This window comes from Opisthorchis viverrini (genome assembly GCF_000715545.1).
Source record: "Opisthorchis viverrini unplaced genomic scaffold opera_v5_324, whole genome shotgun sequence".
NCBI lineage: Eukaryota > Metazoa > Platyhelminthes > Trematoda > Opisthorchiida > Opisthorchiidae > Opisthorchis > Opisthorchis viverrini.
The window spans coordinates 101520-113384 of NW_008751987.1; the positions used below are offsets into that span (position 1 = coordinate 101520).

The 11865-nt window shown below is 45.3% G+C and overlaps 3 protein-coding genes across 3 annotated transcripts in view; 2 read left to right on the plus strand and 1 right to left on the minus strand.

The window, feature by feature from the left end:
* T265_10059 (hypothetical protein) overlaps positions 1 to 1258 on the plus strand; it is a gene marked incomplete at both ends in the record, with an annotated part of 49670 nt that extends 48412 nt beyond the window's left edge. The window contains one exon of the mRNA XM_009176315.1: positions 1046 to 1258. Coding sequence (XP_009174579.1) covers positions 1046 to 1258 — 213 coding nt within the window. The remainder of the gene's footprint in view (positions 1 to 1045) is intronic.
* T265_10058 (hypothetical protein) overlaps positions 1 to 8666 on the minus strand; it is a gene marked incomplete at both ends in the record, with an annotated part of 10332 nt that extends 1666 nt beyond the window's left edge. Inside the window, 5 exons of the mRNA XM_009176317.1 lie at positions 2844 to 3096; positions 5193 to 5383; positions 7258 to 7549; positions 7582 to 8043; positions 8518 to 8666. Of these exons, the coding sequence (XP_009174581.1) occupies positions 2844 to 3096; positions 5193 to 5383; positions 7258 to 7549; positions 7582 to 8043; positions 8518 to 8666 (1347 nt within the window). The remainder of the gene's footprint in view (positions 1 to 2843; positions 3097 to 5192; positions 5384 to 7257; positions 7550 to 7581; positions 8044 to 8517) is intronic.
* A 2312-nt stretch (positions 8667 to 10978) lies between these two features.
* T265_10060 (hypothetical protein) overlaps positions 10979 to 11865 on the plus strand; it is a gene marked incomplete at both ends in the record, with an annotated part of 7062 nt that continues 6175 nt past the window's right edge. The window contains 3 exons of the mRNA XM_009176318.1: positions 10979 to 11026; positions 11236 to 11319; positions 11376 to 11861. Of these exons, the coding sequence (XP_009174582.1) occupies positions 10979 to 11026; positions 11236 to 11319; positions 11376 to 11861 (618 nt within the window). The remainder of the gene's footprint in view (positions 11027 to 11235; positions 11320 to 11375; positions 11862 to 11865) is intronic.

An 11865-nucleotide genomic window follows, 5' to 3' on the forward strand; every position in this document is an offset into this window, starting at 1 on the left:
ATATATATATATATATATATATGGTTGGAGACAATGCTTTATACGTGAACAAGACAAGGAGTACTCAAGGCTGGACCACTACTGAAATATCAACGGACCCTCTGTACTGGCTTGCGAGAACGAGTCAGCTGGAAACAAATGATGAAATGTAAAACTTCCGATGTGTGTATCCGGGCATTTGAACAATTCTTTTCACCTGTCCGACCACGAGCTAGCTTCTGCTTCCTACCATGTTGCTGCTGGGTGAGCAAATTATGGTTTGTAGGCTAACCTGATTGGTGACAAACAGAACGCAACAGCACGCCAAATATATATATCTCGAACTGCGAAACTGAGTGGGCGGTTGTGCTAACATGGTAAAAAAAATCACCTGTCAGTCAAGATGTCAATCAACCAGACGGTTAAAGTATGCTAAAGTGTTGTACAGAGCTTCGGAGACAAAATTGTCGCACAATGCTCCAACATATCCTCTACTGAAAAGTAGCATGAGAGTCCTGCATTTGCACCATAATTGCTTGATTTTTCTCCTGCATGCTGATCACTTAAGTTGAATGGTGAACTCGAGTTGCTGTCTGTCTCAGTCGGCCAATTCTGATCGGAAAATTTCACTACTCCGTTTTAGAGAAGACGTATATAAAAAACGGCTACTCTTATACTTTCGTCACGGAATTTATCGAAGATCAACATGCGAAACCTCAGCATAGACAGTAACTCAAGCGAAATGAAATTTAATACTTCATTCTGAAGATATATTTCATTGCTAGTTGCGACGATATTCAAGACTGACAGAAATGACAAGCGATGCAAAGAAAACATCAAAACCTCATTGAAAACCCTTTCGAATGCAGAGATGCAGTAACAGACCAGTCGAAATTTTATACCAGCACTTCACATATGCAGTGGAGCGAACCGGCAAATGACCAACGTCACGGAGGATTCAAACACATGGATACTGCATGAGAGTCGCACCGGTGCAGCGCTGTACATATTTCTGGTCAGGTTTTAGGTGTTTAACACACTTTGTGCTTTATTTTATTGTTCTCAGGCTGAGAAGTTCAGCATGGGAGGATCATCCAGAGAACTGAACTTAGGCCCGCTATTACGAGATAAGAAGCACAGGCGCAGCTCTACTTCTACGGTCTTCCCACAGACTCTGACAGCTGAAGCTTGTCTGAGCAACATAGTCCCTATGTTACCGCATCAACAGCGACATACCGTGGATGAGACCACCTTCTGGATCCAAGGACTGCAATGGTAACTCCAACAGCGCCTCTAGCACACTTTGAAGTCTAGAAGACTCTCCTCAATAGACTATTTGGAAAATGAACCGTGCTCCTAAAAGATCGATTTGCCAAACGTGTTGAAATATTGGCGGCTCGCTTGGGTGACCATTGCCCATTTTATAGACACAACATCAAACCAGAAGAATGCCTGCAAGAGAGAGAATTAGACCTTCCTGGGCAAGGTAGATGTGGAATTTTGCCATGAGCCATTGAGGGTTTTTTTCTGACTGGATTAGCGTATTCGGTTTTTAGCTCTCATCTACGCATCTGTGCAGCGCTGGCACCAGTAGCAACAGGTAAACTAAGCGACCCAATTTGCTCGACCATGCTCAATGAGACAGACCACATATGTCCTACCAGATGATACAAGGGAGTTGCTCTCCATTAACATACGAGTAAAATGACAAGCAGCTGAAATCGGTTAAACAAATGTCCTGCGATGCTCCCATATATTTATCTAGGAAAATAGCTAGTAAAGCACAAAAACTAAGTAGACCACGTGGAACTGACGTAATAAACACAGCTGAGACGGCTTAGAAACAGCGCCCTGTCTCCTTCTCTCCAGAACCAACTCTACTTACTAACGAACACGATCTAGGCCTGTTTGTAGTTTTGTTATTTTAGCGACTCCTAGCCATGTGCTCATAAAAATAAAGCCAAAACAGACAGCGGTCACATAAAGGGACTTGTTCAAGGTAGCAAATTTTAATGTTTGCACTTTGTCAGATAAGTGAACACGCCTCCCTTGCCCATATCTCTTTCTTAAAAAAAACCGATATGAACTATGCTCCCGAAATACACATACAGGAGCCTAGTACAATAATACATCTGAACAAGATCCGGAGAAGTGAAGCTAATTCGGCTTCGCGTAGTTTCAATGATGTGGGTATTGTGTTGAAAGTTGGAACTAAAGACGCCATGCTTGACTGGATTCGTGTGAACAGCCGACTGTACGCAACCAGAGTTGGCTGGACCGGATGGGTGTCAGGATCGAACCAGCGGTTACGAAACAGATATCTGATTATCTCTGCACACGGCCCAACAAACTCCAGCAAAGATGATGCCAAAGATGCTTTTTATGGAAAACTTCCAGGTGGCCAAGTGTACAGATAGCGCCATACTGGCTGGCCATTGGAATGCCCAGTGATAGGCGCATGAGTTCTCTCGAAGAAAGATAGGGTCAAAAGCTACCAATGCAAGAAATCAACTATATATATGGAGACTAAAAGCTGTAACGCAATTGAAAAAAAGAATACAGAATATAGACAAGGGAGGAATTGTGCTGTTTTGACCACAACTTCAAGTGTCGTTTGATCTTTTGTTTTTTCCAAGTTACTTGTCCAGATCAAACAAAGATCCAAGAGGTAACAAGCATTTGTAAAGCACTCTACATTTTCAGAGGGGAAGACCGATCAAAACCCCCAGATGATGCAAACAAAGCGATTAGTTCTGTTGTTGAATATGTTTGCATTTATATGGACTGCGCTTAAAATCGTAGCTTCATCTAAGGTCGAAGCACTGAAATGCATCAGTCGCTGCGCTGCTTGTAGTTACACTTACCTCATTACTCTCTTGAACACTCTCAGCAACCTCACTCATGGCATCTTCAACAGCGGCTAGGCCCTTGTCACCTCCAGTAAGCTGTTGTAAAGCCCGACCCGAGTCTTTCAGAACATGTATCACTTGCTGATTGTCGGAAGCGGATTCAAGCTCCAACTGCATAGCTTCCAGGTTATGTAACTGACATTGTTTCTTCTCCAAGTTCTGCTCCAGTACTTTCGTTCGCCGGAGTAGATTCTTCGCCTCACGCAACCTAGATAGGATAAGTTGAATAGTTGAGGCACAAATGGATAAATACAATGTGGTTTGGAAGGCTACTGATGTAAAAAAAGATTGAAGGTAACCCTGGTATTGTTCTGATACTAAATAAAAATGCCATCTTAAATGAGGATCACTAATAGCTTAGTGTCGAGCGTAATTTGTAAATTCCAACAACTGGATGCTTCGTACGAGAAGCCGAACAAATTGCGGGTCAAAAGTTGGTACGAACACGGAGGCGGATGTCGTCGGAATTATATGAGTTTTCGACGACTATCTAATGCATACCAAACAAACAAGTCATCCATTGACCCAGTGAATCATTAAGAAAAACCGACTAGAAGAGAGAATTTCAACGACCACGGTCATTATCGATTAAGGTAGTCTCACCAATGGACAACATTGACAAGGGCCGCTCTTTGCCTACTTTCTGAGGGGCTATTACTGGTTGACGAAAGGATCTCCGAGAAAATTCCACTCGCGTTGCCCTTGCGAAGTAATTTTCCACTAACCAGCCAAATAATTAAATATTATCCTCAAAAATGTGTGAAAAATGGCTATCATTTGCGTTTGAGCAACTTCATAATGAGTTTTTCAAGGGAATAAGATTCCACTCTACACCCACTACTGCGGCCTAGATGGATGAACAAGCAGTCTCTGCACGATGAACTTAGTTAGGGGGTACAAATTTCCATTGAGATTTTTTGTTCACTTCAATTAGTATGCAAGCGGACACCCCACCAGCAGTGACTAGACAACCCATGAGCGCGTTACCAAAGTTGTGAGGAAAATGTATTCCTCAGCAAATAAGGCAATGTGCCAAAGCTGTATACGTCTCATAAGTTCAGTTAACCAATGCTATGGAGGTTGAAGGAGCTAAGCCCACACGTGAACGTATATTACAAGTGTCGGACGGAGAATGCGCTCCCCATCAACTGAAGCAGAGCTACACGATCATACATAGCCCACAACTTGTCAACAACTGGTTTGAGGTCTGAACCCAACGCTATTTTAAACGTATGCAAGCCCTATTCACCAAACTAAGGTTAAGCTCAGCGCTTAGTCAGGATCTCCTGGAAGAAAAAAAACACGACCTCAACGTTGTGTTCCATTTAACATGTTCGGGCATGTTAATTGTCTCTCGCGATAACAGCGCACCGAGCTTGAGACCATTCAGTGGAAGGTTATTGGTTTGAACCCAACCCTAGATTTTCGGATTGTTTTATCTAGGGTTGAGTGACTTGGCAGTATTTCAGTCCTCGTGCTTCGTTCAAGTTGCACAGTAGCTACGCATCAAAACGGTGCCACGACCGAACGAACAAAAGCACGTTTACGCACTGTTCTAATCGTTCATCTGTAGCACTCTTTCGGTGCCTAGCTGCCACGCCACACAAAGGAAGAACGAGGGCTGGGATATTGCCAGGTCGCCCAAGCCTAGGCAGGGGAAGTCGAGAGCCAGAGATCGGGTTCGAATCACGGACCTTCCGGTCAGTAAATTCGCGCTCTAACCACTTTGTCCATCTTGCCCAACGCACTGTTCTATTGATCCATTATAGTTCTCCTCCAACACTTAGAGGTAAGGAGTGGTGAACAGTCAACCGAAATAAAACAAATAAGATACGTGGTTCCACTGAAAACTTAATCAACATTACGATGAAGAACTACAGCCAATTACGTGTTCAAACAACAGCTCCCCCTCCACTAATGAGTTCTTGACTCATCCACAGGAATTATCTTTGATGACACCAACTGAAGCAAGCTCGGGAAGTTGATATGCTGAAAGAATTTCTCGCTTCAAATAAGTCAACAATGGGACACCCTTACTTTTCTTTAGTTTCAGTTCACTTTCAACCGCCATTTGATATTCTCAACACTATCATCACTACGCATCCCGAAATACAGCTAGCATCAATATTCGACGGTTATTGGTCATGCCACTACCTTTCATCGTTGGCTTGGAAATCCTGTACATGCTTCAGTAACCGATTTGCGTCACTGAAGATATCACCCAGAAGGACAACAGTGTTCAAATAGAAAACTTAGTTGCTGGTATGAAGGCACAATACCAACGCAAAAATAAACTTCACTAACTTCTTCTCGGCCACAAGTTTCTTGAGCACATTGCGGCGAACCTCAATTTCATGGAGAAGAGTTTGCTCCTCGACTTCATGGCGCCTGATGATCGATTTCAGGTGAGCCAGACCAGTCAGTACGGCCAACGCAGTTTTATTCTTTGGATCATAAGGGACTGTGGCCTGGAGAGTCTCGGACACCCACACAATCTGTGAACAAATAACAAAGCCAGGGTGAATTATGGATACAAATAAAAGTAAAAGCGCTGCTACTATTCAGATATACACGGACTGATAGGCATTTCACGTGAGTTACCTGCAACGATATCACATTTAAGAGTGAAAATGGCACTGCATGTTGCAAACGTGGCTACCGGAAACCGGTCCGCGGATGTGTATGAAGATTGCGCTGACGGTCGCTTTCATGAGAGCAAAACTGGATATCCGGCGTGTAATAATTTATAAGCACGCTCTACCTCCAGGAGAGACGATTTCGACTACTTGCCTCGGCTTACGATAACATGAACTGGACATTGTCTTCAAAATTAAGCTGGTCTGTGGTTGTCTATGGAACATTTGACGGCGGTGGAAGACAGACGTATAGGTGGGCAGAACAGCAGCCGTTAAGGGGCGCAATGACAGTGCAATAACAGGTTGAAAACGTCATCATCAACAGGCATAAAAACCACATGTTTGCCGTACAGTGGTTCCAGCTGCCGCAGCTTCGTTCACCGATTTGGAAAAGTAAAACCTTGCTTCACGAATGTGTTGCGATTAGAATGTATTAGTTACGCCTCATTAACAAACAGACTATGTTCCAACTATTTTGCAACTGGGTAGACTGAGTGACTTGAACAATGCTAGATATCCACTGAATAAGCATTCAAGTAAAAGGCAGCTCTCAAATCACCTGTTGTTGAATGGGGGCGGAATGGCTCAGTGGTTAGAGCGCGAATTTACTGACCAGGAGGTCCGTGGTTTGAACCCGACCTCTGGCTCTCGACTTCCCCTGTCTGGCCTTGAGCAACCTGGCAATATTCCAGCCCTCGTGCTTCCTTTGGGTCGTACGACAGCTAGGTACCGAAAGGATGCTACAGCTGAACGGTTTTTCTATTATTGTTGAACGAACTGCTTAAACATTGAAAATGCAGTTGTTGCTAGTACGGCGGGGGGTTGTTAGTGATCGGTCAATCTGATATGATGATAGTGCCCGGAGGTCGATTAGCGAAGAAATGGAGGCGATATGTGCGATATGACCTTTACCTGTCGATGAAAGGTTCATTACTTGTATCGTCTCAATATAGGTGAAGCTGCAGAATGTGCATTTTCTTTTATGAAACATGGGGATCATCGGCAGAAGGTTAGGAAACAACTAGTTGCTAACGCTTCCTTCATAAAACAGAGACTGGAGTGTTACGACTAACTTGCGATAACCAGCTCGAAGTAATATAAGAATAACTGAACCGTGGTTCTTCTTTATGAAGGATCCACTGAGACAACTATAGGAAGACTTTGACTCAACGTACTTGATCAATTTAATGATTAGAACAAGCGCCTTATTCAGAGGAGCCGGAGTGTCATGGAGTCCAGCGACGAATGTCTTATGATTAAGGGTCCAGTCGAATTACTTGTGTGAAGATTCACCGACGACGTCATATATCGTAGTCTTTGCTCCTGTTTAAAAGCTCTGTTTCTTACCTAACGGGGCATTTGCTGTACTTACACGAATTCGTTTAACGTCTTTGTCGTGAATCTCCACGGAAAACAAGACGAACTGAAAACAACTACATTTATCGCAGGTTAGGACCTGAGACCTAGGGGACCGCTTAGCCACGATTTTATGTTACCCACATGTTTAGCTGGAATAGACATCAGCATTGAAATGGTCAGCTATACATTCGCGACTTTTTGTTGAAAAATAGGAAGTGTGCATACCATGTGTTATAAGCCCTAGGGGAGAGGATCAGGAACAAAGTAAATCCCAGCCCAAACAAATTACGATTAATTTCGCGAAACAAGCGAAACATCTTATAAAGTTTACCTCTACGTAGCTTTGGGAACCGTGACCTAATAGATGGACTTACTTTAGACTCCCAACTGTTGGACGCGTCGCACACTCTATCAACCTTCACTAAGTTCATTGAATTCATCGAATATTTCCTCACAAAGTCCCGAGATGCTTCGTGTGAGAAGAATTCAGCCAAGGCGGATTCAAACTCATCGTATTCGTATGCGGGAAGTCTCAGTGTCAACCTTTTGTGACATCTGGTCTTGTTGAAATAAGATATAAAATCTCCTATGAGTTCCTGAGCTAGCTGCTCAAAAACGAATAAATCATCCACGTCAACTTTCGAGGCATCAGTTCCCAGAGACTGCCTTAAAGAAAGTTAGCTAGAAATCGCACTTACCCAAAAGCATACTGCATAGCCAATGATGCCGGGATCTTCAGCATGTAATTGATACCCGTCTTGAGGATGGAGTACACAAGACTGACATCTTCAGTGTATGGTTTTGCTTGGCCCGCGGCTTGTAACTTATCAAAGACTGCATCCAAACAAGCCGGACTCAGTGTAATACCCTCTTCTACGAAATCGCGTGAGAAGACTGACTGTAAAGCTCGGATACTGACAAGTAAAACCCGCTGTTCCTTTGTGTATCTCAAAACAAGCGCGCTCCAGAAATCGACTTTACGATTATAAGTCTCGGGATCGACGTGTTTTGGACGTTTTATTGGCTGCATAAGAGAAAACATCGCATCATCGTCCTCCCATATATCGGGAAACACAAAGGGAGGCTTATATGGGGGGTCATCTGCCATTTGTTGAACGAACAGATGTGGCTGGTGGTTGAGAACGGATATCTGAAAGAAGCTGAAAGAGGGGAAGAAGAGTGAGCATGACAATCTTAACCATATCTATCAGTGTTCAACCTGTTTGGAGAGGCACATGATAGCAAAAGAAATACGACATGACGTCCGACTTCTTATTTCCCTGCAGAATGCAGGGATAACTGCGGGCATCTCACAGCCACAGTACTTGACGGTGCTGGATATTTTCAGTGATTGAACCACTGCAAAAATACTCGTCTTCTAGTTACCTCGTTACACATTCGTTGACGTCATTCGACACCAACGACGCTTCTGCGGCATCGATGGATATAAATCCTGAAGACGTCTCAAATCATCTGTCCACCGAGCCCATGTTTCGCAACCACACAACCACCACAGCCCTTGTTGTAGCCTGGTACATGCGACTCTTTATACCCAGTGATATGCATTTTTACGCAAATTAGCAAACTCGATCCGGGCCTTGAAGATTCGTAAACTGATTTCACCACACACTTACGTCAGAGTTATTGCATCTACCGCGGCGTGTGAAATTCTCCACAACCTCCAGTGGTTCTGTGGAATCGCAAGGGACATATTCAGAGACTGCACATTCTGGAGGATAGCCTTGAACTTTGAGGGTACTGGACTCATACCGAAAGATGGCATGACGGTGAACAGTCTATTCAATACAGCTAGTGCTGCGCGTTCGTTTTCAACGATGAGGGTCACGTGGTCTGCGTACTCCAGATCGACAGCCTTGATACCAGCAACAATGTGAACGCAGAGGTTTTAAAGACCTTCCAGCGTTTTTCCCATTATTTCATCATCGACTGAGTTGAACAAGAATGAGGAGAGTGTACATCATTGTCAGACACCAATTTTTGTAAGGGAGCTTTTGGAGAGTTCACCATACACCACCAAATGCCCAGAAGTATGCAAATATAGGGACCGGATGATGTTCACAGACTTCTGGGACATACCCCGTTGAGCGAGTGTGGTTCATAGCACTGGCCGATCGACAGTATCGAAGACATCCTTGAATTCAATGAATACCAAGATTGTGGGTTGTATGCTCATATGGCGTTACTCTAACACTTGACAGCTTAAAGATCTGGTCAACGCAACACTACCTGGTCGAAATCCCGTTCTATGCTCACGGGCCAAGGATTTGCGTGCTGTCATAAGACACCGAAAAATCAGTGACACCGGAAGCCTTGTTACAACGGGAGTCAAATCGACCTCTGTGTGGTCACCACATTCACTGCGAGTACCCTTTTTGAAAATGGGCACTATCATCCATCCACCTCAGTTGTCTGGAACAGCCTTTTTCTCCCAGACACAAATGGGCTACACAGGCACTGACTGAGGGATTCACCGCCATCTTTTAAGACAGCAGGTGGAAGGCCAGGGCCAAAAGCAAGATGACGTTTGAGTAGAGATGTCTACTCAGACATATCTGAAAATGAATGGGCTGTCATATTCACAGCCCACCATTCCATTGAAGGCTGGCAGCCAGGATTGGGGACATCAGGTGGCCAACTGAATTGTTGTCCGAAGTATTGTGCCCAGTATACGGCAGTGAAGCATCGGTGTTGAACACTGATGTCATGCTGTCGATGATGATGATGCCCAGTGTCCCAAATGCTCTCTTTTGCCGGATATGAGACAGCCATTCCAGTCGCTGATAGTTTCACTGAAAAAGGCTTCCGAGGACCAATCGAACAAATCAAGTGGCAAGCCTGCAGACGCTCCCAGCATTTTTTGCCTCTTCCATTTCTCCGACTCTTCAGGTCCAGTGTTTACGGTTTGCATGGACACTCAGTTTTATCTGGCGTTGGATGAGGCGTCTGGTTGAGTTGTATTTGCGGTCAGAAGGAATCTGTCGCCGGACCTCCAGCCAAGCCACGGTCCCATCATGGGTCCAATGTCTGGATGTTGGCTGGGTTGCACCGCAAACGGAAGTTCCAGCTGAGTAATACTGTGGATGTCCGTTCCCAGTAGCCGTTAACATCCGGTCCCACAGGCGTTTGAGGAGCCGGTTCTGAAAGTTTCGTTTGATTTCAAGGTCCATTTGCTTCCCGATGGCTAAGCGAGGTGTGCGCGTTTTATATAGACTCGAAAAGTGCGATAAAAAGCAGCATCTCACGATTACATGGTCGGAATTCGCACTGGCGTTAGAGAAGGAGCGGCAGGCAGTGATTAACCCTCACCACCGGTAACTGACGGCGATGTGGTCGATTTGGATTCGGGACTGGTTTGTTGATGGACATCACGTTGTCAAGCAGTTTGCACTGTCCCGGAAATTCATACTGCAAAGGAGCAGTCTATGATCGGCACACATCTGAAGTACGCGATCCCTGTTGTCCGTGCGCCTGGTATCCGGGCCAGGAAGAACGCCTAAATGGGTCTCAGCCGACTTAGTGTACCCACGTGAGCGTTCATGTCACCACCAACCACAACGATGTCTAAGAATTCAGGCCGTTGTAAGAGATCACCTAGGTCGTCATAGAAGCTGTCTTTGATAGATTCAGACTTGCAGTCAGTTTGGGTGCAAGTAGACTTCACCTACTCGAGATTCTCCCACAGACATTGCCAAGCGAACCGCGCGGAGGCGGCATTTATCAATACAAATGGAATCCAGCGTACAAACAACAGGTACCTGCTATCCAACTTGTTTCAGTGTGCGAACATTGAAGGCAACTACGTAGACCGACTTCCGGAATTTGAAAACAGATCTGGAAAAGTTTGGGGTGTGATGCACGGTGAACAGCGTGGTCAGTCTGCTAGGCGGAACTCCGCACCGATACCGCTTCACCGCTCGCCTTTAGGCGCTACCACGGCCAATAAGCCTATCCCACACGAGATTAATAAAAAAATTGGGTCGCTTACCGATACAGAATCAAAGCGGGCTCTGATAAGCCGGATGTTTGCACGCAACAGCCAATCATGATCAAGTATCTGGCGAGTGCCGGTTGTCAATGGCGCATCTAAAAGGCATAATAATTTCCAAAATTTTGTCGCCGCACGTAGCTTATATATGACGGATTGTATGTGCTTTTGACTTGGTTTTGGGCGCTAATACACGTTGTGCAGCTTGGTGTTTTTTTTCACGGAAGCGCTAGCTTGGAAGGTTCAGACCAAGAACTTAGCTGAGAAAATACCGTTAGAGGGAAAACCTGGCCGTCACGAAGAGAATGGACCTTATCGTGGTGTGGCGGTTTGTCTGGCCCTCCAGTTGGGGGTTGGAACATGTATGGCGACTTGTTCCGTAGAAAAGGTAATGCATTTGCATTTCACCGCCAAACACCGCTGCCTTGCGGTTAGGCTTTTGAGCCAAAGGCTTTGGTTGAGGACCCTAATCGTTCTCCTGTCTAGGTGTGGGCGCCCTGGCAGTATCCCAGCCCTCGTACAACCATGACCTACACAACTAACAATACTCTCATGCCACATCGGCCGTCGCGTGGTGCCATCAGCCGGGCCACCTTACTCGCTGCATACAGCAGGGCGGGTAAGCGAAAACATGCTACTGCTGACGCCTCCCTTCTTTCACTTTCACGTTTTCCATCTTCCGCCCTCCCTCGCCCAAATTTGAATACTTTATCCGCAGGTCCCAGCTCTAGGACTGACCGTTTTGCTCGCCCTGCATCACTTTCAGCTGCAGCTTCTGCACGTCCGAGTTCAGTTACAACCCTAAACACTTCGAAGTCTGTTTTCAAACCCCGAAAGCCTGTCTACTTAGCCACTTTCAATGTTCGCACACTGAAGCAAGCAGGTCAACAGGTGGCTCTTGCGCGTACGCTGGATTCCCTCTGTATTGATGTATGTTGTCTGTCAGAAACAAGGACGCAGGACGCAAGTACTGTAA